The sequence below is a fragment of the Lethenteron reissneri genome, unplaced genomic scaffold (genome assembly GCF_015708825.2).
Source record: "Lethenteron reissneri isolate LAM-NWPU_2019-01 unplaced genomic scaffold, ASM1570882v1 scaffold_1846, whole genome shotgun sequence".
NCBI classification, from domain to species: domain Eukaryota; kingdom Metazoa; phylum Chordata; class Hyperoartia; order Petromyzontiformes; family Petromyzontidae; genus Lethenteron; species Lethenteron reissneri.
Window position 1 is genome coordinate 844,569 of NW_026891604.1, and position 27,942 is coordinate 872,510.

General features: G+C 48.4%; 1 protein-coding gene across 1 annotated transcript in view; it reads left to right on the forward strand.

Moving 5' to 3' along the window:
• LOC133339358 (uncharacterized) overlaps positions 1–27,672 on the forward strand; it is an 86,785-nt gene extending 59,113 nt beyond the window's left edge. Inside the window, exons 9-10 of the mRNA XM_061547491.1 lie at positions 24,121–24,232; positions 27,650–27,672. Coding sequence (XP_061403475.1) covers positions 24,121–24,232; positions 27,650–27,672 — 135 coding nt within the window. The remainder of the gene's footprint in view (positions 1–24,120; positions 24,233–27,649) is intronic.
• Positions 27,673–27,942: the final 270 nt, after the last annotated feature.

Genomic DNA, 27,942 nt, shown 5'->3' on the forward strand with positions numbered 1-27,942 from the left:
TCTGGGTCTTGGTCTACTGTGACGTCAGGGCCACGTGGCTTCTCATGGCGTCTGAGTCTTGGTCTACTATGACGTCAGGGCCACGTGACTTCTCATGGCGTCTGAGTCTTGGTCTACTGTGACGTCAGGGCCACGTGACTTCTCATGGTGTCTGGGTCTCGGTCTACTGTGACGTCAGGGCCACGTGACTTCTCGTGGTGTCTGGGTCTTGGTCTACTGTGACGTCAGAGCCACGTGGCTTCTCGCTCTGTAGTGGTGGTGCTCTAACAGAAGCAACTCGGACTAGAGACGTGGACTCATTTAACATCATCATCACCATCAGCTGCATCGTCTTCATCAGCTGCAGCACCATCATCAGTTGCATCATCATAATACTCAGCTACAGCATCATCATCATCATGAGCTGCATCATCATCATCTGGATGAGCTGCATCATCATCGTCATCAGCTGCATCATCGTCATCATCCAGGTTACAGGTTGCAGGCAGGTTCCGAGTCACCTTGCACTGCACAGCGACACTGCCATTGGGCGGTCCCCCAGGCTAGAAGCGAACCGCGCTGTGAGACGTTTCGCTTTTGCGTTGCGTAGAGGTTGGGGTACAAATAGGGGTTGGGGTAGTCGTTGTGGTAGTGATCGCTTAGTGACAATGTTTAGGGTAGTGATACAATTCGTGAAAGGGGTAGTGATACGGGTTGGGGTAGTGATAGGTGTTGGGGTAGTAATAGAGGTTGAGTTAGGGGTGGTGATTGGGGTTGGGATAGTGATAGTGATATTGGTAATAATAGTGATAGCGGTCGTGATGGTCATAGTGGTGAGGGTAGTGATAGGGGTTTGGCTAGTGCTAGAGGTAGTGATTGGGGTTGGGGTAGTGATAGGGGCAGTGATAGTGATAGGGGTAGTGGTAGTGATAGTGGTATGGGTAGTGATCGGGTTAGTGATAGGGGTAGTGGTAGTGATAGGGGTAGTGGTAGGGGTAGTGATAGTGGTAGAGGTAGTGATAAGGGTTGTGCTAGTGATAGGAGTTGGGATAGTGATAGTGTTAGGGGTAGTGGTAGGAGTAGTGATAGGGGTAGTGACAGTGATAGGGGTAGTGGTAGGGGTAGTGATAGTGGTAGAGGTAGTGATAAGGGTTGTGCTAGTGATAGGAGTTGGGATAGTGATAGTGTTAGGGGTAGTGGTAGGAGTAGTGATAGGGGTAGTGACAGTGATAGGGGTAGTGGTAGGGGTAGTGATAGTGGTAGAGGTAGTGATAAGGGTTGTGCTAGTGATAGGAGTTGGGATAGTGATAGTGTTAGGGGTAGTGGTAGGAGTAGTGATAGGGGTAGTGACAGTGATAGGGGTAGTGATAGTGATAGGGGTAGCCCTGCTCATAGCTGGGTGGCAGGGGCAGTGAGTATCAGTAGCAGGATGAAGATGCAGGTCTAGGAGACAAGAGGTGGGCGTTGTTCTAATGGAGGAGTGGAAGCTGCAGGTTGTTGTTGTTGTTCTAGTCAGGCTGAGTGCTTTATGTGCAGAGTTATAAATCATTCCGCTCCACACCCCTGGGACTGTCAATGCACGGACATCCTCTACTTGAGTGGCTGGGCCGCTCAGCACTCGGGCATCGTGGGTGAGGGGTGGCCGTGGAGGCACAGTCCAGACAACGCAAAGTGCTCTGGTACCAATAGCGGCCACGCTGTTGGTTACCGGCACAGGCAGCTCCACCCTCTAAGCCCAGTGGCTCTTCTTAGTCTGGGGTGCAGCACGCACACCCTGGGGGTGCGAGACATGGGCAGATTATTTTTAGAAGGTAAATCATCGAAAAATAAATGAAGCACAGGGCAATGTAAGTACAACTTACTTTGTTTCACTAAACCCTCTGTGTTTATTCACATTATAAAAATGTTTACGATTAAGAACCAAAGTGGAGCAAGTTGCAGTTAAAGGTTAAAAACAACTTTACATAATCTCAATGCAACACAACGCCAGTAAACGTTTAGGATGTTACAGAGAACACACAAAAAAAAACAAAGACACAGATCCCCCGTATAGCCTGCAACAGACTGTTGGGGAAAGTGCTGTTAGCGAGCACCTATGAAGGCCAGAAAGGTGCACGAGGGGGTAGGTGGCCAGTACCACGCCAGACCGCCTTTGTCTCTCCAGTGGCGATGTTTACCCACTGCACCAGGCACTAATTTGAGGCTTAGTCGACCTAGAGGAGGCCGAAGAGTGGTTCAAATATCATCACTGGTGTTGGCCGTGAGTGGGAATCGAACCCGAGTGGCCAGGTTCGTAGCACTGCACACGAACCGCTACACTAACGCTGCCCACACACAACAAACACAATACACACACATACACACACACACGTACACACACACACATACACACACATACACACACACACATACACACACACACATACACACACAGACACACACATACACACACACACATACACACACAACAACAACAACAACCGCCATTCGCCACTAAGTGGCGGTGACGTCACCACGATGCTTGTGCCAGGCCAAGTGCACCTTGAGGCCACGTGAAGTGTCGAACGCCCGGTGGCAGGAGGTCACGGGGCAGACCCAGGTGCCACAGGTCGACTGACCGAGATGACCGAGATGACTGGCTGATGCACCACCTGTGCCCCCTACTGTACCAACTTGCTGTGCTTTAGCCACCCGGCGCTCCGCTCGTTGTTGTGAGCGTCGCTCCTCCGCCCTCCGTTGTTGTTGGAGGGCGACTGCCTCCAACTGCCCAGTAGCGTCCTTCACGAGCCTCCTCCACTAAGGCCGATCTTGACACCGCTGGTACCAGTCATCGGCAAGTCCACTCAGCTCCACGTCCTCCTGTACCACATCACTCCATCTCTTCTCCAGCCCGTGTCGCGCCCGTCTAGCCCCCTCGATCCGGCCGAACAAAAGCTGTTTAGGCATGCGGTGGCTGGGCATGCGGGCTACATGACCCAGCCAACGCAGCCTTGCCTGCCGGAGGAGCTCACCGATGGGACTTTGCCCAGATCTTTCAATGATTTGTGAGCTCCTCACACAATCCAGCCTGGTTAAACCCAGGATGGATCGTAGGCAGACCAGCCTAAATGTTTCCAATCGGCGAAGATGCTCCACTAGGGGGATCCACGTTTCGCAAGCGTAGAGAAGGGAGGGAATGACCGTGGCCAAGAAGACCTTAAGCTTCGTGCGGAGCGACAGACCAGGTAGCTTCCACACAGCGTTACGCAACCGATGAAAAGATATTGCCGCTCGACTGATTCGGAGTAAGACCTCTGCTGACAAACTGGAGCCGGTCATAAGCACACTGCCCAGGTATGGGAAACTCTCCACTCTCTCCACAACTGCCCCATCACCAATTGGGAGTTGTGGGGGTGGAGTGTCCGATGGTACAAAATACCCAGGCAGGTGCTTAGTTTTGGTGGGGCTGATGGTAAGGCCCCACCTCTTAGTGGCACGCTCCAGTCTCAGCAGCAGCGTCTCCAACTCCTCTTCTGAATGAGCAGCTATTACCAAATCATCGGCATACATAACGTGGTTGACCAATAGGGAGCCATCCCTTGATCGCACCCGGGCATCGATCAGCCTCCCATTATATCTGTACCAAATGGAAATTCCCCCGGTACAGCTATTGAAGGCTTCACGAACTATGCGGTCAAAATAAATGTTAAATAATGTGGGAGCCAGAGGACATCCCTGTCGCACCCCAAGGTGTACAGGGAAAGGCTCCGACTCCCGGCCACGTAGTTTTACCCGGGCCCGCTCACCATCATGAAGGTCCTTAATGATCGTGAGCAGAGGGTCAGGGACTCCGAAAGCACGAAGAACAACCCAGAGCCCAGGCCTACTGATGGTATCATATGCCTTGACCAGGTCAATAAAGCAGAGATGTAGGTCTTTTTGGAATTCCCTACACCTCTGCTGTAGCAGACGGACAGAAAATATGGCATCTGTGCAGGACCGCCCTTTCCTGAAACCGCATTGGGGCTCCGCAAGCCCCTCCTCAGCGTGCCTAGCAAGGCGATGTTGAATAATCCTTGCCAGGACCTTACCCGGCACACTGAGGAGTGAGATGCCCCTGTAGTTGTTACAGTCGGTACAGTCCCCCTTCTTAAAGAGGGGGACCACCAGGGCATCCTTCCAGTCCTGCGGAACCCGTCCAGTGGTCCAGACTGTTGTTATGATGTCATATAGGGCAGTCTGTGCACAAACGCCACCCTCCCTCAGCATTTCGCTTGGGAGATCATCTCTGCCCGGTGCCTTCCCTGGTCTCAGACTCCGGATCGCCCTCAGTACTTCCTCAACAGCTGGCACCTCAGCCAGCCACTCACAGGGGGTGACCTCTTCCAATATTTGAGGCACCGCAGCCTCAGCAGGGTTATCCCCACTTTGTGCCATGATGTTTTCCTGGCTGAGAGAATTTCCCTCCCCCAGGACCTCACAGAAATGCTCAGCAAATCTGCAAACCTGTTCCTGGGAGGTCGGAGTTTGGATCACCGTTTTTTCCTCTAATGATGGTAATAGGTATACACACACACACATACACACACAGACACACACACAGATACACACAGACACACACATACACACACACACACATAGACACACACAGTACACTCAGATACACAGATACAAAGACAAATAACCCTCGTGTAGCCTTAACAGACTGTTTTGGCAAGTACTGTTAGCGAGTAGAAGCACCTATAAAGCCCGGCATAGATACACGCGCAGATACACACATACACACACAGATACACACATACACACACATACACACATACACACACATACACACACAGATACACAAAGACAACATACACACAATACACACAATACACATACACACACATGCACACACACACAGATACACATACACACACAGACACACACACACAGATACACACACACACACAATACACACACAATACACACACACATACACACACACAGAGATACACACACAGTACACACGTAGATACACATACAAATACACACACAGATACACACACATATACACAAAGACAACATACACACGCACACACCACGTGCCATGCACACAACACCGACGTAGCTACACACATCACGAGTACTACACACACACAGCCTGGTGCATAGCTCCCACACCACAGTGCCACGCTCGCCCCCTGCCCTCGCACTCCCATGGGTTGCCAACTAAATAGGCGTGGGTGAGGGAGCTGAGACGGTCGAACGCTCCATGCGGGATGCTCTTCAACTGGAGTGGTGACAGGTTTTCACCCTTTCAACTGGTACAAAAACTAACACCTGTATACAAGGCATCATGTTTGCAATAACAACAACACAAGCAGTCAAAATTCAAACAAAAAGAAACAACTGTGATGACGATAATGATATGCACTGTCCTTGAAGTTGATTGGTCCACAACCAAGACAGCTTTCCTTAGAGCCTAGTCTCCATTAGTGTTGGACAAGATGCAACTGGTAAAGGAGGTCTCATAGTGTAAATACTTACCCCGAGCTCTCAATACTCTGACAGTGCGCTGTCTTTGAGTTGTACGCCTATCACTATATTTTGCCACTGGTAAAGGAGGTCTCATAGTGGAGTGGTGACGTTCACTTGGACTCACGCGGACTCACGTGACCTGCGTTCACTACGCATCACTGCAAGTCGTGTGTAGTGAGCCACGTGCATCACCACGCGTCACCACGTGTCACAACGCGTCACAACGCGTCACAACGCGTCACCACGTGTCACAACGCGTCACCACGTGTCACAACGCGTCACCACGCATCACTGTGCATCGTGTGTAGCAAGCTGCGGGCATCTGCGCTCCGTGTCAATGCGCTCCGTGGTGCTGTCCAGGGTTTCTGCACCACCGCCACCACCACCGCTGAATTCGCACAGCCACAGGTCGGCACCGCCCCATTATAATTGTATCTCCCGGCGCGGCAGTTTATTTGGTATCAGAGGAGGAGCTCTGTGCCACGACATCATCTCAAAAAACACCTCTGCAACGCGTTCACCTGCAGCATTGTACCACCACCATTGTTGTTGTTGTTGTTGACGTTGTTGTTGTTGTTGACGTTGTTGTTGTTGATGATGTTGTTGTTGACGTTATCTAAACTACACCCATAGATACTTATAGACACTCACAACTCATACAGACCCAAAGAGGCACAAACCAACAGAGACCCATAGCAACTCATACTCATACAAATCCATTTAAAGCCCAAGAGACCAATAGAGACCCATATGTCATAGAGAACCATAGAGACCAAAAGAGATCCAGAGACTCAGATAGAACCATAGACGAAAACTAAATCATGTAAGGCTATAATGCTCTTTAAACTAGTTTTGAAGCTTTCGTGACTGCAGGAATTACTCGTTGGTTCTTTCGGTAAAGTCACGTAGAATAAAAATAAATTAAATAATAACAGAATACGACGTTTCGATTGCAACACAAGCAACCATCATCAGGCAAGAATGAATGAAAAAACAAACGTAGTAAACTTAGAAATATAATGCAATACTGCACAGAGAGTCGGCTAACACAAGTCAAAAACCTTACCTGGTTGATTGCGTTCTTCCAAAGATTGCTAAAAATTGAGAGAGAGACAAAACACAGACACAGAGACACACAGCCAAACATATTAGCAGATAGAGACACACAGAGATACACAGGAATTCCACACAAATCTCTCATTGTTCTCAACCCCAATCCCCCCCCCCCTCTCTCTCTGCCCCACCCACTCTCTCTATTTAAGGTCTCGACACAGAGGCGTTGTCTCTCTGTGTGTCTCTTTGTGTGTCTCTCTGTGTGTCTCTGTGTGTGTCTCTCTGTGTGTCTCTCTGTGTGTCTCTGTGTGTCTCTCTGTGTGTGTCTCTCTGTGTGTCTCTCTGTGTCTCTGTTTGTCTCTGTGTGTCTCTCTCTGTGTGTCTCTGTGTGTGTCTCTCTGTGTGTCTCTGTGTGTCTCTCTATGTGTCTTTCTCTGTGTGTCTCTGTGTGTGTCTCTCTCTGTGTGTCTCTGTGTGTGTAACTGTGTGTCTCTGTGTGTGTCTCTCTGTGTGTGTCTGTGTGTGTCTCTCTCTGTGTGTCTCTGTGTGTGTCTCTGTGTGTGTCTCTGTTGTGTCTCTGTGTGTGTCTCTCTCTGTGTGTGTCTCTGTGTGTGTCTCTGTGTGTGTCTCTCTCTGTGTGTGTCTCTGTGTGTGTCTCTCTCTGTGTGTGTCTCTGTGTGTGTCTCTCTCTGTGTGTGTCTCTGTGTGTCTCTGTGTGTCTCTATGTCTCTATGTCTCTGTGTGTCTCTGTGTGTCTCTCTGTGTGTCTCTGTGTGTCTCTGTGTGTGGCTCTGTGTGTCTCTCTGTGTGTCTCCATCTGCTTGTGTGTTATTAGCATCACGTTGTCGTGATGCTAATAACGACATCACACGCGGGACGTCGCACTGATCACGTGACGCGTCACGCTTCGCATCCTGTCACCTGATGATCACTTAAGGAACGACTGTCAATCACGTGACCGCTCACCAATCGATCTATTTATTTAATTGACGGCCAATCTCCTGAATTGTAAACACAGAGCGCATTCGAAGCGAGACGGTGAACTGTAGCATACTCACTCCCCTTCGTTGTCCACGCACCAGTAGCGTTGGTTACCTGGTAATGGTTCTTATTCTTTGGTTCTTTCGGTTAAGTCACGTCTAAAGATATAATAATAAATTAAATAATAGCATATTACGACGTTTCGATTGCAACACAAGCAATCATCATCAGGCATAAAAGAAATAGCAACAAAAATCTAACTAGAAAACTATAGACAGACATACAAGCAGACAGACATCACAAGGACACACAGAGAGAGGACACGTATCGGCACAAGGAGAGAGGTCGTTTCTGTGACGGTGCCTTAAATATAGAGAGGGGGGCGGGGGCGGAGAGAGGGAGGGGGCAGAGAAAAAATTAGCATGTCAATGAGTGGACGGCAACGTGATGCTGCTGCAAGTAAGATGACGACGTGGCACGGCAACGCAAGCTTGAAAATCAGGAGAAAGACACACTAACATTAAATAACCTCGTAAAATATCGAAATATAATGTAATGTACCTGGTGATGGGTTCAGAGCGTTAGTGAACGGACTGCTCACGGTGTCAGTGAACTGGCGGTTCACTGATGGCGATCACCAGCGATGGCGCTGTGGGCGAGAGCAGTGTTGTTGTGTCTGCTGTTATTGTGACGTCAGAGCCACGTGACTTCTCATGGCGTATGGGCCTTGGTCTCTTGTGACGTCAGGGCCACGTGGTTTCTCATGGCGTCTAGGCCTTGGCCTACTGTGATGTTAGAGCCACGTGGCTTCTCATGGCGTTTGGGTCTTGAGCTACTAAGACGTCAGGGCCATGTGGATTCTTGCACGGTAGTGGTGGTCAAACAAAACCAACTCGGAATGGAGATGTGGACTCCTTTATCATCACCATCAGCTGCAGCATCATCAGTGTCCTTAAGATATAATCATTAAGGAGCTGCTATATATACATCTATGGAAGGTATGAAAATAAAGTGCTGCAACAAATCTACATAGGATATAAGAATAAGGCACTAGCATATATAAATCTAGAAAAGATATAACAATAAGGCTCTGCTATATGTAAATTTAAGTTAAATATGAGAAAAAGGCTGTACTATTTTTTAATCTATATACGATGTAAGAATAAGGCAGAGTTATGTATATATAAGAATAAGGCACTGCTATATATAAATCTGTACAAGATTTTAAAATAAGACGCTGCTATATATAAATCTATACGAAGCATAAGATGATTATTCTTCGACCAACTGCGCCTGCTCAGACATCCTGTACCTCAGCCGCTGGATCTCTCAGCACCCAGGAGTCGTGAGGAATAATTATGACGGAGTGGACCCCGACCAGGCGCGCTGCTCTGATACCAATAGCGGCTGTCCGCTCACTCGGCACGGCAGCGAGCGGACAGCGCGGTGAGAGCCTCGACTGAGCTCGCAGTGCCGGGAGTCCTGGAGTGGTCACAGCAGCAGCAGCAGCTGCAATACATTTCGAGTGCCAATATCTTATCTCTGTCAGTCTTTTTTTCATGTCCAAAGTCTCGCAGTCATACAGAGCTGGTACTGAACAAGCATATTGCTATTTAAGATGTTAAGTGTTGTGTCTTGTAGCTTAAGATTTGCTTGCTTCTGTCAGATGTTAGTGAATCATGTCTCATGCCTCCTGCTTTGGGAATCATTCTACTTGTGTCTCTGTCTGTCTCTCCCTCTGTCTTTTCTATCTCTGTCTGTCTGTTTCTCTCCCTTTCTCTCCTTCATCTCTCTCTTTCTCTGTCTCTCTCTCTGTCCTGGCTCTATATGTTTCTTTCTGTTTCTCTTTCTCTCTCTCCCTCTGTCTCTCTCGCTTTGTGTTTCTCTTTCTCTGTCTGTCTCTTTCTGTCTTCCTATCTGTGGTTCTCTGTCTGTCTCTGTATCTCTCTGTATATCTGACTGTCTTACGCCGTCCACTCCTGGACTTTGTTTTCTCTTCATATGTTGCTATTTTGCCTTTCCCACTATTATTTATAACTCTATGAATTATCTCTGTGTCTAACTATGTGTATCTATATGTGTCTCTATGTATATCTACGTGTCTCTATGTATCTCTACGTCTATGTATCTCTGTGTCTATGTATATCTGTATATCAATGTGTATCTCGATGTGTATCGTTACGTATTTTAGGTATCCCTGTGTATCCATCGGTGGTGCTAAGGGAATATCTTGTCGAGCTCACCCAGCAGCTCGTTATTCTCTTGATCCCTATCCCGATACAACTCGCTGTGATACTCAGTAGCCCCATCTCTGTGGGTCTCTCTTCTTTGTCCATCTTGCCGTCCCTGACTTGTCTCGCTGTTGTTTTGCAGCCTGATTCTCTAAACGCGTGGCGACATTGATTCTAAATGAGATATAAGAGCAAGGCTCTGCCAAATACAAATCTACACAAGGTATGAGAATAAGGCACTGTTATATAAATCTATATAAGGTATTAAACTAAGACACTGCTATATGAAATCTACACAATGTATAAGATGATTTTCTTTGGCCAACTGCGCCTGCTCAGACATCCTGTACCTCAGCCGCTGGATCTCTCAGCACCCAGGGGTCGTGAGGGATCCCTCTTCCTACGCTGTGAACCCCGACTCAGCGCGCTGCTCTGGTACCAATAGCGGCTGTCCGCTCACTCGGCACGGCAGCGAGCGGACAGCGCGGTGAGAGCCTCGACTGAGCTCGCAGTGCGGGGAGTCCTGGAGTGGTCACAGCAGCAGCAGCAGCTGCAATACATGTCGAGTGTCAATATCTTATATCTGTCTGTCTTTGTTTTAATGTCCAAGTCTCGCAGGCATACAGAGCTGCTACTGAACGCGAATGTTGTTCTTTAAGATGTTCAGTGTTGTGTCTTGTAGCTTAAGATTTGCTTGCTTCTGTCAGATGTTAGTGAATCATGTCTCATGCCTCCTGCTTTGGGAATCATTCTACTTGTGTCTCTGTCTGTCTCTCCCTCTGTCTCTTTCTTTCTCTGTCTGTCTCTCTTTCTGTCCTGGCTCTGTAGGTCTCTTTCTTTCTTTCTCTCCCTCTGTCTCTCTCGCTTTGTGTTTCTTTTAAAATCCTTTATATTAAGTTCACTTGCGTGCTTGCTTGCTTAGGACCGTGCAAATCTTTTGGTCGTTTTTTAACCCACTTCCCGTGATCCAATCGAGCTGACATTTTACACACAGACTCGTTGTGCGTGACAATTTATTTTCGTGAAAATTTTTTTCAAAAATTTTCCACTTTTTAGGAAAAAAAAATATTCATATTTAATTTAAAATACCAATGTGATAAAAATTAAACTCTTACTCAAGAAAAACAGAAATGAATAATAAAATAAAACCGATGCCACGCATATAAAGGATTTATAGTGAAAAACTTTGTTTTTACGGGTTAATTTTATTTTCTCTTTGTGTCTCTAAATCTCTCTGTCTCTCTGTCTGTCTTACGCCGTCCATTCCTGGACTTTTGTTTTCTCTTCAGATGTTGTTATTTTGCCTTTCCCACTTCTATTTATATCTCTATGATGTATCTCTGTGTCTATGTGTATCTCCATGTGCTCTATGTATATCTACGTGTATCTACGTATCTCTGTGTATCTTTACGTATTTAGGTATCTCTATGTATCTCTGTGTATCCCTCGGTGGTGCTGAGGGTATATCTTGTCGAGCTCACCCAACAGATCGTTATTCTTTTGATCTCTATCCCGATACAACTCGCTGTGATACTCAGTAGCCCTATCTCTGTGGGTCTCTCTTCTTTGTCCATCTTGCCGTCCCTGCCTTGTCTCGCTATTTTACTGCAGCCTGATTCTCTAAACGCGTGGCGATGTTGATTCTTAATGTGGAGGGAAATAACCGGAGGACCCGGGGAGAAATCCACGCGACCACGGGGATAGAGATCCCACGACCTCCTCTATACCAGGATAAGTAGTTAACATCTCACTAGCCACCGTGATGATGATGAGAGACATGCAAACCAAATATACACTCGTCAGTATCCAGATCGAACTCACAACTCCCTGCACACCAGGCGAGGTAGTTAACATCTCTCTCGCCACTGTGGCGCCCTGTGTACCATCGGCACAGAAACGAAGGTTTACACTGAAGCTTGAAATGACTTTGCCAAGAGGAAGAATCTCCACACGGTGACGAAAACAGCGCCCAGAATAGACCCTTGGGGGACACCGCAAAGCGGAAGCTCGCGAGAGAACGTGACCACCGTTCAGAGACACCGCCTCTATATCACGCGTTCCGTAGTACATTCACACCGCGACCTATCTTAAGATAGTTTCATTACTTCCTCTCACCTGTCCCCCCAATCTCATTCCCACCCGTACCATATACATCATAAACTCACTCACACTACCACTGACTCACTCACACATCATACACTGGGAGTATCATGCTGCAGCTACGGCTGCAAGTTTGGTCGTACATGTTATGTATATCGTTTATTGTTCAATTTGAATCACAGTTCCTATGATTACTGTTGTTACATTGTTTTTATAGCTTCATTTTGGTGATTTCGAAAACACTGATGGCGCTCTGGACCACAGCAGTTGTGGTGGTGGTGATGACAAGATTATAGCATCTGATGTCAGCAGGGATCGCAACGTTGTTGTTGTTGTTGTTGTGACTTGAGGGCCACGTGACTTCTCATGGCGTCTGGGTCTTGGTCTACTGTGACGTCACGGCCACGTGACTTCTCATGGCGTCTGGGTCTTGGTCTATTGTGACGTCAGGGCCACGTGACTTCTCATGGCGTCTGGGTCTTGGTCTACTGTGACGTCAGGGCCACGTGACTTCTCATGGCGTCTGGGTCTTGGTCTACTGTGACGTCAGGGCCACGTGGCTTCTCGCTCTGTAGTGGTGGTGCTCAAACAGAACCAACTCGGACTAGAGACGTGGACTTCTCTAATATCATCATCACCATCAGCTGCATTGTCTTCATCTTCAGCAGTATCATCATCAGCTGCATCTTCATAATCCGCTGCAGCACCATCATCTTCATGAGCTGCATCATCATCAGCCTGGTTACAGGTTGCAGGCCGGTTACGAGTCACCTTGCACTGCACAGCGACACTGCCATTGGGCGGTCCCCCAGGCTAGAAGCGAACCACGCTATGAGACGTTTCGCTTTTGCTTTGCGTAGAGGTTGGGGTACTAATAGGGGTTGGGGTCGTCGTTGTGGTAGTGATCGCTTAGTGACAATGTTTAGGGTAGTGATAGGATTCGTGAAAGGGGTAGTGATACGTGTTGGGGTAGTGATAGTGGTTGGGGTAGTAATAGAGGTTGAGTTAGGGGTAGTGATTGGGGTTGGGATAGTGATAGTGATATTGGTAATAATAGTGATACCGGTCGTGATAGTCATAGTGGTGAGGGTAGTGATAGGGGTTTGGCTAGTGCTAGAGGTAGTGATTGGGATTGGGGTAGTGATAGGGGTAGTGATAGTGGTAGGGGTAGGTCTGCTCATAGCTGGGTGGCAGGGGCAGTGAGTACCAGTAGCAGGATGAAGATTCAGGTCTTGGAGACAAGAGGTGGGCGTTGTTCTAATGGAGGAGTGGAAGATGCAGGTTGTTTTTGTTGTTCTAGTCAGGCTGAGTGCTTTATGTGCAGAGTTATAGATCATTCCGCTCCACACCCCTGGGACTGTCAATGCACGGACATCCTCTACTTGAGTGGCTGGGCCGCTCAGCACTCGGGCATCGTGGGTGAGGGGTGGCCGTGGAGGCACAGTCCAGACAACGCAAAGTGCTCTGGTACCAATAACGGCCACGCTGTTGGTAACCGGCACAGGCAGCTCCACACTCTAAGCCCAGTGGCTCTTCTTAGTCTGGGGTGCAGCACGCACACCCTGGGGATGCGAGACACGGGCAGATTATTTTAGAAGGGAAATCATCGAAAAAACTAATTATGCACGTGGCAATGTAAGTACAACTTACTTTGTTTCATTAAACCCTCTGTGTTTATTCACATTATAAAAATGTTTACGATTAAAAACCAAAGTGGAGCAAGTTGCAGTTAAAGGTTAAAAACAACTTTACATAATCTCAATGCAACACAACGCCAGTAAACGTTTAGGATGTTACAGAGAACACACAAAAAAAACAAAGACACAGATCCCCCGTATAGCCTGCAACAGACTGTTGGGGAAAGTGCTGTTAGCGAGCACCTATGAAGGCCAGAAAGGTGCACGAGGGGGTAGGTGGCCAGTACCACGCCAGACCGCCTTTGTCTCTCCAGTGGCGATGTTTACCCACTGCACCAGGCACTAATTTGAGGCTTAGTCGACCTAGAGGAGGCCGAAGAGTGGTTCAAATATCATCACTGGTGTTGGCCGTGAGTGGGAATCGAACCCGAGTGGCCAGGTTCGTAGCACAGCACACGAACCGCTACACTAACGCTGCCCACACACAACAAACACAATACACACACATACACACACACACACGTACACACACATACACACACACACATACACACACACACATACACACACACACATACACACACACACATACACACACAGACACACACACAGATACACACACATACACACACAACAACAACAACAACAACCGCCATTCGCCACTAAGTGGCGGTGACGTCACCACGATGCTTGTGCCAGGCCAAGTGCACCTTGAGGCCACGTGAAGTGTCGAACGCCCGGTGGCAGGAGGTCACGGGGCAGACCCAGGTGCCACGGGTCGACTGACCGAGATGACCGAGATGACTGGCTGATGCACCACCTGTGCCCCCTACTGTACCAACTTGCTGTGCTTTAGCCACCCGGCGCTCCGCTCGTTGTTGTGAGCGTCGCTCCTCCGCCCTCCGTTGTTGTTGGAGGGCGACTGCCTCCAACTGCCCAGTAGCGTCCTTCACGAGCCTCCTCCACTAAGGCCGATCTTGACACCGCTGGTACCAGTCATCGGCAAGTCCACTCAGCTCCACGTCCTCCTGTACCACATCACTCCATCTCTTCTCCAGCCCGTGTCGCGCCCGTCTAGCCCCCTCGATCCGGCCGAACAAAAGCTGTTTAGGCATGCGGTGGCTGGGCATGCGGGCTACATGACCCAGCCAACGCAGCCTTGCCTGCCGGAGGAGCTCACCGATGGGACTTTGCCCAGATCTTTCAAGGATTTGTGAGCTCCTCACACAATCCAGCCTGGTTAAACCCAGGATGGATCGTAGGCAGACCAGCCTAAATGTTTCCAACCGGCGAAGATGCTCCACTAGGGGGATCCACGTTTCGCAAGCGTAGAGACGGGAGGGAATGACCGTGGCCGAGAAGACCTGAAGCTTCGTGCGGAGCGACAGACCAGGTAGCTTCCACACAGCGTTACGCAACCGATGAAAAGATATTGCCGCTCGACTGATTCGGAGTGAGACCTCTGCTGACAAACTGGAGCCGGTCATAAGCACACTGCCCAGGTATGGGAAACTCTCCACTCTCTCCACAACTGCCCCATCACCAATTGGGAGTTGTGGGGGTGGAGTGTCCGATGGTACAAAATACCCAGGCAGGTGCTTAGTTTTGGTGGGGCTGATGGTAAGGCCCCACCTCTTAGTGGCACGCTCCAGTCTCAGCAGCAGCGTCTCCAACTCCTCTTCTGAATGAGCAGCTATTACCAAATCATCGGCATACATAACGTGGTTGACCAATAGGGAGCCATCCCTTGATCGCACCCGGGCATCGATCAGCCTCCCATTATATCTGTACCAAATGGAAATTCCCCCGGTACAGCTATTGAAGGCTTCACGAACTATGCGGTCAAAATAAATGTTAAATAATGTGGGAGCCAGAGGACATCCCTGTCGCACCCCAAGGTGTACAGGGAAAGGCTCCGACTCCCGGCCACGTAGTTTTATCCGGGCCCGCTCACCATCATGAAGGTCCTTAATGATCGTGAGCAGAGGGTCAGGGACTCCGAAAGCACGTGGGCAGCAGTGTGTCGCTTGCGCACAATAGCTTCCACGCCGTCGCCCACCTTTTTGTTGGCCCTTCTCTCCCGATACTTTCCATTCATTGGCTACCACATTCTGATGAGCCCCTCCCCCCCCTCTCCTCCCCCCCTCAACTCGCTTTTAAGGGATTACATCTTGAATCATTGCCTCACTTGATGCAGCTGATCTGGCTGTGACTGTCCCACCTGATGACGGAGACTTGTGTTGCCTCCGAAACGTCGTGATCTTTATTTTTATTTTTATTTTATTATTTTTATTAATTTTGATGTTTTACCTACGTGACTTTACCGAAAACACCTAAGAATATAGAACACGAAGAACAACCCAGAGTCCAGTTCTACTGATGGTATCATAGGCCTTGACCAGATCAATAAAGCAGAGATGTAGGTCTTTTTGGAATTCCCTACACCTCTGCTGTAGCAGACGGACAGAAAATATGGCATCTGTGCAGGACCGCCCTTTCCTGAAACCGCATTGGGGCTCCGCAAGCCCCTCCTCAGCGTGCCTAGCAAGGCGATGTTGAATAATCCTTGCCAGGACCTTACCCGGCACACTTAGGAGTGAGATGCCCCTGTAGTTGTTACAGTCGGTACAGTCCCCCTTCTTAAAGAGGGGGGCCACCAGGGCATCCTTCCAGTCCTGCGGAACCCGTCCAGTGGTCCAGACTGTTGTTATGATGTCATATAGGGCAGTCTGTGCACAAACGCCACCCTCCCTCAGCATTTCGCTTGGGAGATCATCTCTGCCCGGTGCCTTCCCTGGTCTCAGACTCCGGATCGCCCTCAGTACTTCCTCAACAGCTGGCACCTCAGCCAGCCACTCACAGGGGGTGACCTCTTCCAATATTTGAGGCACCGCAGCCTCAGCAGGGTTATCCCCACTTTGTGCCATGATGTTTTCCTGGCTGAGAGAATTTCCCTCCCCCAGGACCTCACAGAAATGCTCAGCAAATCTGCAAACCTGTTCCTGGGGGGTCGGAGTTTGGATCACCGTTTTTTCCTCTAATGATGGTAATAGGTATACACACACACATACACACACAGACACACACACAGATACACACAGACACACACATACACACACACACACACATAGACACACACAGTACACTCAGATACACAGATACAAAGACAAATAACCCTCGTGTAGCCTTAACAGACTGTTTCGGCAAGTACAGTTAGCGAGTAGAAGCACCTATAAAGCCCGGCATAGATACACGCGCAGATACACACATACACACACAGATACACACATACACACACATACACACATACACACACATACACACATACACACACAGATACACAAAGACAACATACACACAATACACACAATACACATACACACACATGCACACACACACAGATACACATACACACACAGACACACACACACACAGATACACACACACACACAATACACACACAATACACACACACATACACACACACAGAGATACACACACAGTACACACGTAGATACACATACAAATACACACACAGATACACACACATATACACAAAGACAACATACACACGCACACACCACGTGCCATGCACACAACACCGACGTAGCTACACACATCACGAGTACTACACACACACAGCCTGGTGCATAGCTCCCACACCACAGTGCCACGCTCGCCCCCTGCCCTCGCACTCCCATGGGTTGCCAACTAAATAGGCGTGGGTGAGGGAGCTGAGACGGTCGAACGCTCCATGCGGGATGCTCTTCAACTGGAGTGGTGACAGGTTTTTACCCTTTCAACTGGTACAAAAACTGACACCTGTATACAAGGCATCATGTTTGCAATAACCACAACACAAGCAGTCAAAATGCAAACAAAAAGAAACAACTGTGGTGATGATAATGATATGCACTGTCCTTGAAGTTGATTGGTCCACAACCAAGACAGCTTTCCTTAGAGCCTAGTCTCCATTAGTGTTGGACAAGATGCAACTGGTAAAGGAGGTCTCATAGTGTAAATGCTTACCCTGAGCTCTCAATACTCTGACAGTGCGCTGTCTTTGAGTTGTACGCCTATCACTATATTTTGCCACTGGTAAAGGAGGTCTCATAGTGGAGTGGTGACGTTCACGTGGACTCACGCGGACTCACGTGACCTGCGTTCACTACGCATCACTGCAAGTCGTGTGTAGTGAGCCACGTGCATCACCACGCGTCACCACGTGTCACAACGCGTCACAACGCGTCACAACGCGTCACCACGTGTCACAACGCGTCACCACGTGTCACAACGCGTCACCACGCATCACTGTGCATCGTGTGTAGCAAGCTGCGGGCATCTGCGCTCCGTGTCAATGCGCTCCGTGGTGCTGTCCAGGGTTTCTGCACCACCGCCACCACCACCGCTGAATTCGCACAGCCACAGGTCGGCACCGCCCCATTATAATTGTATCTCCCGGCGCGGCAGTTTATTTGGTATCAGAGGAGGAGCTCTGTGCCACGACATCATCTCAAAAAACACCTCTGCAACGCGTTCACCTGCAGCATTGTACCACCACCATTGTTGTTGTTGTTGTTGACGTTGTTGTTGTTGTTGACGTTGTTGTTGTTGATGATGTTGTTGTTGACGTTATCTAAACTACACCCATAGATACTTATAGACACTCACAACTCATACAGACCCAAAGAGGCACAAACCAACAGAGACCCATAGCAACTCATACTCATACAAATCCATTTAAAGCCCAAGAGACCAATAGAGACCCATATGTCATAGAGAACCATAGAGACCAAAAGAGATCCAGAGACTCAGATAGAACCATAGACGAAAACTAAATCATGTAAGGCTATAATGCTCTTTAAACTAGTTTTGAAGCTTTCGTGACTGCAGGAATTACTCGTTGGTTCTTTCGGTAAAGTCATGTAGAATAAAAATAAATTAAATAATAACAGAATACGACGTTTCGATTGCAACATAAGCAACCATCATCAGGCAAGAATGAATGAAAAAACAAACGTAGTAAACTTAGAAATATAATGCAATACAGCACAGAGAGTCGGCTAACACAAGTCAAAAACCTTACCTGGTTGATTGCGTTCTTCCAAAGATTGCTAAAAATTGAGAGAGAGACAAAACACAGACACAGAGACACACAGCCAAACATATTAGCAGATAGAGACACACAGAGATACACAGGAATTCCACACAAATCTCTCATTGTTCTCAACCTCAATCCCCCCCCCCCTCTCTCTCTGCCCCACCCACTCTCTCTATTTAAGGTCTCGACACAGAGGCGTTGTCTCTCTGTGTGTCTCTTTGTGTGTCTCTCTGTGTGTCTCTGTGTGTGTCTCTCTGTGTGTCTCTGTGTGTCTCTCTGTGTGTGTCTCTCTGTGTGTCTCTCTGTGTCTCTGTTTGTCTCTGTGTGTCTCTCTCTGTGTGTCTCTGTGTGTGTCTCTCTGTGTGTCTCTGTGTGTCTCTCTGTGTCTTTCTCTGTGTGTCTCTGTGTGTGTCTCTCTCTGTGTGTCTCTGTGTGTGTAACTGTGTGTCTCTGTGTGTGTCTCTCTGTGTGTGTCTGTGTGTGTCTCTCTCTGTGTGTCTCGGTCTGTGTGTCTCTCTGTGTGTGTCTCTGTGTGTCTCTGTGTGTGTCTCTCTCTGTGTGTGTCTCTGTGTGTGTCTCTGTGTGTGTCTCTCTCTGTGTGTGTCTCTGTGTGTGTCTCTCTCTGTGTGTGTCTCTGTGTGTGTCTCTCTCTGTGTGTGTCTCTGTGTGTCTCTGTGTGTCTCTGTGTGTCTCTATGTCTCTATGTCTCTGTGTGTCTCTGTGTGTCTCTCTGTGTGTCTCTCTGTGTGTCTCTGTGTGTCTCTGTGTGTGGCTCTGTGTGTCTCTCTGTGTGTGTCTCCATCTGCTTGTGTGTTATTAGCATCACGTTGTCGTGATGCTAATAACGACATCACACGCGGGACGTCGCACTGATCACGTGACGCGTCACGCTTCGCATCCTGTCACCTGATGATCACTTAAGGAACGACTGTCAATCACGTGACCGCTCACCAATCGATCTATTTATTTAATTGACGGCCAATCTCCTGAATTGTAAACACAGAGCGCATTCGAAGCGAGACGGTGAACTGTAGCATACTCACTCCCCTTCGTTGTCCACGCACCAGTAGCGTTGGTTACCTGGTAATGGTTCTTATTCTTTGGTTCTTTCGGTTAAGTCACGTCTAAAGATATAATAATAAATTAAATAATAGCATATTACGACGTTTCGATTGCAACACAAGCAATCATCATCAGGCATAAAAGAAATAGCAACAAAAATCTAACTAGAAAACTATAGACAGACATACAAGCAGACAGACATCACAAGGACACACAGAGAGAGGACACGTATCGGCACAAGGAGAGAGGTCGTTTCTGTGACGGTGCCTTAAATATAGAGAGGGGGGCGGGGGCGGAGAGAGGGAGGGGGCAGAGAAAAAATTAGCATGTCAATGAGTGGACGGCAACGTGATGCTGCTGCAAGTAAGATGACGACGTGGCACGGCAACGCAAGCTTGAAAATCAGGAGAAAGACACACTAACATTAAATAACCTCGTAAAATATCGAAATATAATGTAATGTACCTGGTGATGGGTTCAGAGCGTTAGTGAACGGACTGCTCACGGTGTCAGTGAACTGGCGGTTCACTGATGGCGATCACCAGCGATGGCGCTGTGGGCGAGAGCAGTGTTGTTGTGTCTGCTGTTATTGTGACGTCAGAGCCACGTGACTTCTCATGGCGTATGGGCCTTGGTCTCTTGTGACGTCAGGGCCACGTGGTTTCTCATGGCGTCTAGGCCTTGGCCGACTGTGATGTTCGGGCCATGTGACTTCTCATGGCGTTTGGGCCTTGGCCTACTGTGATGTTAGGGCCATGTGGCTTCTCATGGCGTTTGGGCCTTGCGCTACTAAGACGTCAGGGCCATGTGGATTCTTGCACGGTAGTGGTGGTCAAACAAAACCAACTCGGAATGGAGATGTGGACTCCTTTATCATCACCATCAGCTGCAGCATCATCAGTGTCCTTAAGATATAATAATTAAGGAGCTGCTATATATACATCTATGGAAGTTGTGAAAATAAAGCGCTGCAATAAATCTACATAGGATATAAGAATAAGTCACTAGCATATTTAAATCTATATAAGATATCACAATAAGGCTCTGCTCTATGTAAATTTAAGTAAAATATGAGAAAAAGGCTGTACTATTTTTTTATCTATATACGATATAAGAATACGGCAGAGCTATGTAAATATTAATAAGAATAAGACACTGCTATATATAAATCTGTACGAAGTATAAGATGATTATTCTCCGGCCAACTGCTCTTGCTCAGACATCCTGTATCTCAGCCGCTGGATTTCTCAGCACCCAGGAGTCGTGAGGACGGCAGATGATGGTTGGAACAGAGTGGTCCCCGACTCAGCGCGCTGCTCTGGTACCAATAGCGGCTGTCCGCTCACTCGGCACGGCAGCGAGCGGACAGCGCGGTGAGAGCCTCGACTGAGCTCGCAGTGCGGGGAGTCCTGGAGTGGTCACAGCAGCAGCAGCAGCAGCTGCAATACATGTCGAGTGTCAACATCTTATCTCTGTCAGTCCTTGTTATAATGTCCAATTCTCGCAGGTATAGAGAGCTGCTACTGAACACGCATGTTGTTCTTTAACATGTTCAGTGTTTGGCCTTCTAGGTTAAGATTGCTTGCTTCTGTCAAATGTTAGTGAATCCTGTATCATACCTACTGCTTTTGGGAACCATTCTCTCTGTCTGTCTCTATGTCTGTCTCTCCTCCCGCCTCTCTCTCTGTCTCCGTCCGTCTCTCTTTGTCTCTTATTATATCTTTCTCTCTGTCTCTAGCCGTCTCTCATCCTGTATTTTTCTGTCTGGCAATGTATTTCTCTCCGTCTCTCTCTTGCTCTGTCTTTCTCTCTGTTTCTGTCTTTCTTATGCCGTCCACTCCAGGACTTTTGCGTTCTCTTCAGATGTTGTTATTTTTCCTTTCCCATTTCTTCGTACGAGATGTCATCATTGTCATCACCCCCCTCGGTGGTGCTGAGGGGAAGTCTTCCCTGCAGTGCTCAGCAGCTTCCTTCCCGTTCTCTTCGCTCTCTCTGCCACGAGCCTCATCATCACCGTCATCATCGTCTCATCTCTACGTATCTCTGTGTATCTCTTTATACCTCTATGTATCTAGGTGGATTTCTACGTGTCTCTATCTCTATGTATCTGTGTAAATCAATATATCTCTATGTCTCTATATGTTACTCTCTAAATATCTCTATGTATCTCTATCTATCTCTGTGTATCTACGTGTATATGTATTTCTACTTGTATATATCTATGTATCTCTATGTATCTCTGTATATATCTAAGTACGTGTGTATTTATATATTTCTAAGTGTCTATGTATATCTACATTAATCTACGTGTATCTCTATGTTTCTCCATGTGTATCTATACGCTTCTCTTTTAATCTTTATGTATTTCTATGTATATCTGTGTAAGTATGTGTATCTCTAGGTGTATTTATATGTATCTCTATGTATCTCTGTATGTATACGTGTCTCTGTATCTCCCGGTGGTGCTGAGGGGATATCTTGTTTAGCTCACCCAGCAGCTCGTTATTCTCTTGATCCCTATCACAAAACAACTCGCTGTGATACTCAGTAGCTCCATCTCTGTGGGTCTCTCTTCTATGTCCATCTTGCCGTCCCTGCCTTGTCTCGCTGTTCTACTGCAGCCCGATGCTCTAAACGCGTGGCGACGTTGATTCTAAACGTGGAGGGAAAAAACCAGAGGACCCGGAGAGAAATCCACGCGACCACGGGGAGAGAGAGAGATGCAAAGTCGGGTCATACAGCAGGCGTTGTCAGAGACTGGGATCGAACCCATGACATCCTGCAAACAAGGCGAAGTAATTAACATCTCTATCGCCACTGTGGCGCCCTGAGTATCATCAGCACATACACGGAGTTTTACACCGAAGCTTGAAATGACTTTGCCAAGAGGAAGAATCTCCACGCGGTGACGAGAACAGCGCCCAGAATAGACCCTTGGGGGACACCGCAAAGCGGAAGCTCGCGAGAGAACGCGACCACCGTTCATAGACACCGCCTCTATATCACTCACCCCGTAGTACATTCACACCGCGACCTGTCTTCAGATATTTTAATGACTTCCTCTCACCTGTCCCCCCAATCTCATTCCCACCCGTACCATATACATCATAAACTCACTCACACTACCACTGACTCACTCACACATCATACACTGGGAGTATCATGCTGCAGCTATGGCTGCAAGTTTGATCGTACATGTTATGCATATCGTTTATTGTTCAATTTGAATCACAGTTCCTATGATTACTGTTGTTACATTGTTTTTATAGCTTCATTTTGGTGATTTCGAAAACACTGATGGCGCTCTGGACCACAGCAGTTGTGGTGGTGATGACAAGATTACAGCATCTCATGTCGGCAGGGATTGCAATGTTGTTGTTGTTGTTGTGACTTGAGGGCCACGTGACTTCTCATGGCGTCTGGGTCTTGGTCTACTGTGACGTCAGGGCCACGTGGCTTCTCATGGTGTCTGGGTCTTGGTCTACTATGACGTCAGGGCCACGTGACTTCTCATGGCGTCTGGGTCTTGGTCTACTGTGACGTCAGGGCCACGTGGCTTCTCATGGTGTCTGGGTCTTGGTCTACTGTGACGTCAGGGCCACGTGACTTCTCATGGTGTCTGGGTCTTGGTCTACTGTGACGTCAGGGCCACATGACTTCTCATGGTGTCTGGGTCTTGGTCTACTGTGACGTCAGGGCCACGTGGCTTCTCGCTCTGTTGTGGTGGTGCTCAAACAGAACCAACTCGGACTAGAGACGTGGACTTCTCTAATATCATCATCACCATCAGCTGCATCGTCTTCATTAGCTGCAGCAACATCATCAGCTGCATCATCATAATACTCAGCTACAGCATCATCATCATCATGAGCTGCATCATCATCATCTGGATGAGCTGCATCATCATCGTCATCAGCTGCATCATCATCAGCCTGGTTACAGGTTGCAGGCAGGTTCCGAGTCACCTTGCACTGCACAGCGACACTGCCTTTGGGCGGTCCCCCAGGCTAGAAGCGAACCGCGCTGTGAGACGTTTCGCTTTTGCGTTGCGTAGAGTTTGGGGCACTAATAGGGGTTGGGGTAGTCGTTGTGGTGGTCATCGCTTAGTGACAATGTTTAGGGTAGTGATAGAGTTCGTGAAAGGGGTAGTGATACGGGTTGGGGTAGTGATAGGTGTTTGGGTAGTAACAGAGGTTGAGTTAGGGGTGGTGATTGGGGTTGGGATAGTGATAGTGATAGGGGTAGTGATAGTGGTAGGGGTAGTGGTAGTGATAGTGGTAGGGGTAGCCCTGCTGATAGCTGGTTTGCAGGGGCAGTGAGTACCAGTAGCAAGATAAAGATGCAGGTCTAGGAGACAAGAGGTGGGCGTTGTTCTAATGGAGGAGCTGAAGCTGCAGGTTGTTGTTGTTCTAGTCAGGCTGAGTGCTTTATGTGCAGAGTTATAGATCATTCCGCTCCACACCCCTGGGACTGTCAGTGCACGGACATCCTCTACTTGAGTGGCTGGGTCGCTCAGCACTCGGGCATCGTGCGGGAGCAGTGGACTGGGTCGTCGTGGACCGTGAACCCAGACAGCGCAAAGTGCTCTGGTACCAATAACGGCCACGCTGTTGGTAACCGGCACAGGCAGCTCCACACTCTAAGCCCAGTGGCTCTTCTTAGTCTGGGGTGCAGCACGCACACCCTGGGGGTGCGAGACACGGGCAGATTATTTTTAGAAGGAAAATGATCGAAACACAAATGTTTCATTAAACCCTCTGTGTTTATTCACAGTATGCGTTTTTTTACGATTAAGAACCAAAGTGGAGCAAGTTGCAGTTAAAGGTTAAAAAACACTTCTTTAAATAATCTCAATGCAACACAACGCCGGTAAACTTTTAGGATGTGAGAGAGAACACTACAAAATAAGACAAAAACACAGATCTCCGTATAGCCTGCAACAGACTGTTGGGGCAAGTGCTGTTTGCGAGCACCTATGAAGGCCAGAACGGCGCACGAGGGGGTGGGTGGCCAGCACTACGCGGACCACCTTTGTGTTACCAGTGGCGATGTTTACCCACTGCACCAGGTGCTCATTTGAGGCTGAGTCGACCTAGAGGAGGCCGAAGAGTGGTTTAAATATCGTCACTGGTGTTGGCCGTGAGTGGGAATCGAACCCGAGTGGCCAGGTTCGTAGCACAGCACACGCACCGCTACACTAACGCTGCCCACACACAACAAACACACACACACATACACACACACACAATACACATACACACACAGATACACACACACACATACACACACACACAGATACACACACACACAGATACACACACACACATACACAAACAAACACACAGACACACACACAGATACACACAGACACACACATACACACAATACACATACACAGATACACACACAATACACACACACACAGATACACACACAATACACACACAGATACACATACACACACAGACACACACATACACACAGACACACATACACACAATACACACACATACACACACACAGATACACACACACACAATACACACAACACACACACAATACACACAATACACATACACACACATACACACAGATACACACACAGTACACACGTAGATACACACACAGATACACACACAGATACAAAGACAAAAAAAACCCGTGTAGCCTTAACATACTTTTGGGGCAAGTGCTTTTAGCGAGTAGAAGCGCCTATAAATGCTGGCACTGATTCACACAGATATACACACAGAAACACATAGACACACAGATGCACACAGACACACACACACACACAGATACAGACACACACACAGATACAGACACACACACAGATGCAAAGAGAAAGACAAAGACCCCCCTTTTAGCCTCAATAGACTGTTGGAGCAAGTACTGTTAGCGAGTAGAAGCGCCTATGAAGCCCAGCACAGATACACAAAGACAACATACACACGCACACACCACGTGCCATGCACACAACACCAACGTAGCTCCACACAGCACGCGTACTACACACACACAGCCTGGTGCATAGCTCCCACACCGCAGAGCCACGCTCGTCCCCTGCCCTCGCACTCCCATGGGTTGCTAAAGAAATAGGCGTGGGTGAGGGAGCTGAGACGGTCGAACGCTCCATGCGGGATGCTCTTCAACTGGAGTGGTGACAGGTTTTTACCCTTTCAACTGGTACAAAACTGACACCTGTATACAATGCATCATGTTTGCAATAACCACAACACAAGCAGTCAAAATGCAAACAAAAAGAAACAACTCTGATGATGATAATGATATGCACTGTCCTTGAAGTTGATTGGTCCACAACCGAGACAGCTTTCCTTAGAGCCTAGTCTCCATTGGTGTTGGACCAGATGCCACTGGTAAAGGAGTTCTCATAGTGTAAATGCTTACCCCGAGCTCTCAATACTCTGATAGTGCGCTGTCTTTGAGTTGTACGCCTATCACTATATTTTGCCACTGGTAAAGGAGGTCTCATAGTGGAGTGGTGACGTTCACGTGAACTCACGCGGACTCACGTGACCTGCGTTCACTACGCGTCACTGCAAGTCGTGTATCGTGAGCCACGTGCATCACCACGCGTCACCACGCGTCACCACGTGTCACCACGCGTCACCACGCGTCACAACGCGTCACAACACGTCACAACGCGTCACAACGCGTCACAACGCGTCACCACGCGTCACAACACGTCACAACGCGTCACCACGCGTCACAACGCGTCACCACGTGTCACCACGCGTCACCACGCGTCACAACGCGTCACCACGCGTCACCACGTGCCACCACGCGTCACAACGCGTCATCACGTGTCACCACGCGTCACCACGCGTCACCACGCGTCACAACGCGTCACCACGCGTCATCACGTGTCACCACGCGTCACAACGCGTCATCACGTGTCACCACGCGTCACCACGCGTCCCCACGCGTCACAACGCGTCACCACGCGTCACCACGCGTCACCACGCGTCACAACGCGTCACAACGCGTCACAACGCGTCACAACGCATCACTACGCATCGTGTGTAGCAAGCTACGTTTTTCTGCGCTCCGTGTCCATGCGCTCCGTGGTGCTGTCCAGGGTTTCTGCACCACCGCCACCACCGCTGAACTCGCACGGCCACAGGTCGGCACCGCCCCATTATAATTGTATCTCCCGGTGCGGCAGTTTCTTTGGTATCAGAGGAGGAGCTCTGCAACGCGTTCACCTGCAGCATTGCACAACCACCACCATTGTTGTTGTTGTTGTTGACCTTGTTGTTGTTGTTGACGTTATCTAAACTACACCCACAGAGACCAATAGACACTCACAACTCATACAGACCCAAAGAGGCACAAAGAGATCCAGATACAGAACCATAGACATCAACAGAGACCCACAGAAACCAACAGAGACCCATAGCAACCCATACTCGTACAAATCGATTGAAAGCCCAAGAGACCAATAGAGACCCATATATCATAGAGAACCATAGACCAAAAGAGACCCAGAGACTCGGATAGACCTGTAGACGAAAAATAAATCAGGTAAAGCTATATACTGTAGATCCTTGTTCAGAAGGGCATCGGCTGTGACAACTGAACGAAGTGGCTGATATCATCTTCACCTGGATATTCATAGCAGTATCCAAATGCTTTAAACGTGTGACTTTGATTATAATGGTGGAGGGAAAACGGGAGGACCCGATTAAATAAACACGTGACCATGGGCAGAGAGACACTCAAACTCCAAATATACAGAAGACGTCAGGTTCGGGATCGAACGCATGACCTCCTGCAAACGACTACTGAGTTGGAGGCGTTCAAACTTTCTGCACCTGTCACAGAATCGTGATCGTTGTGGTGATGCTAATATAAATCTACACAATGTATAAGATGATTATTCTCCGGCCAACTGCGCCTGTTCAGACATCCTGTACATCAGCCGATGGATCTCTCAGCACCCAGGAGTCGTGAGGAAGTCCGATTGGAATGTGGACCCCGACCAGGCGCGCTGCTCAGGTACCAATAGCGGCTGTCCGCTCACTCGGCACGGCAGCGAGCGGACAGCGCGGTGAGAGCCTCGACTGAGCTCGCAGTGCGGGGAGTCATGGAGTGGTCACAGCAGCAGCAGCTGCAATACATTTCGAGTGTCAATATCTTATCTCTGTCCGTCTTTGTTTTAATGTCCAGTTCTCGCAGGCATACAGAGCTGGTACTGAACACGCATGTTGTGCTTTAAGATGTTCAGTGTTGTGTCTTGTAGATTAAGATTTGCTTGCTTCTGACAGACGTTAGTGAA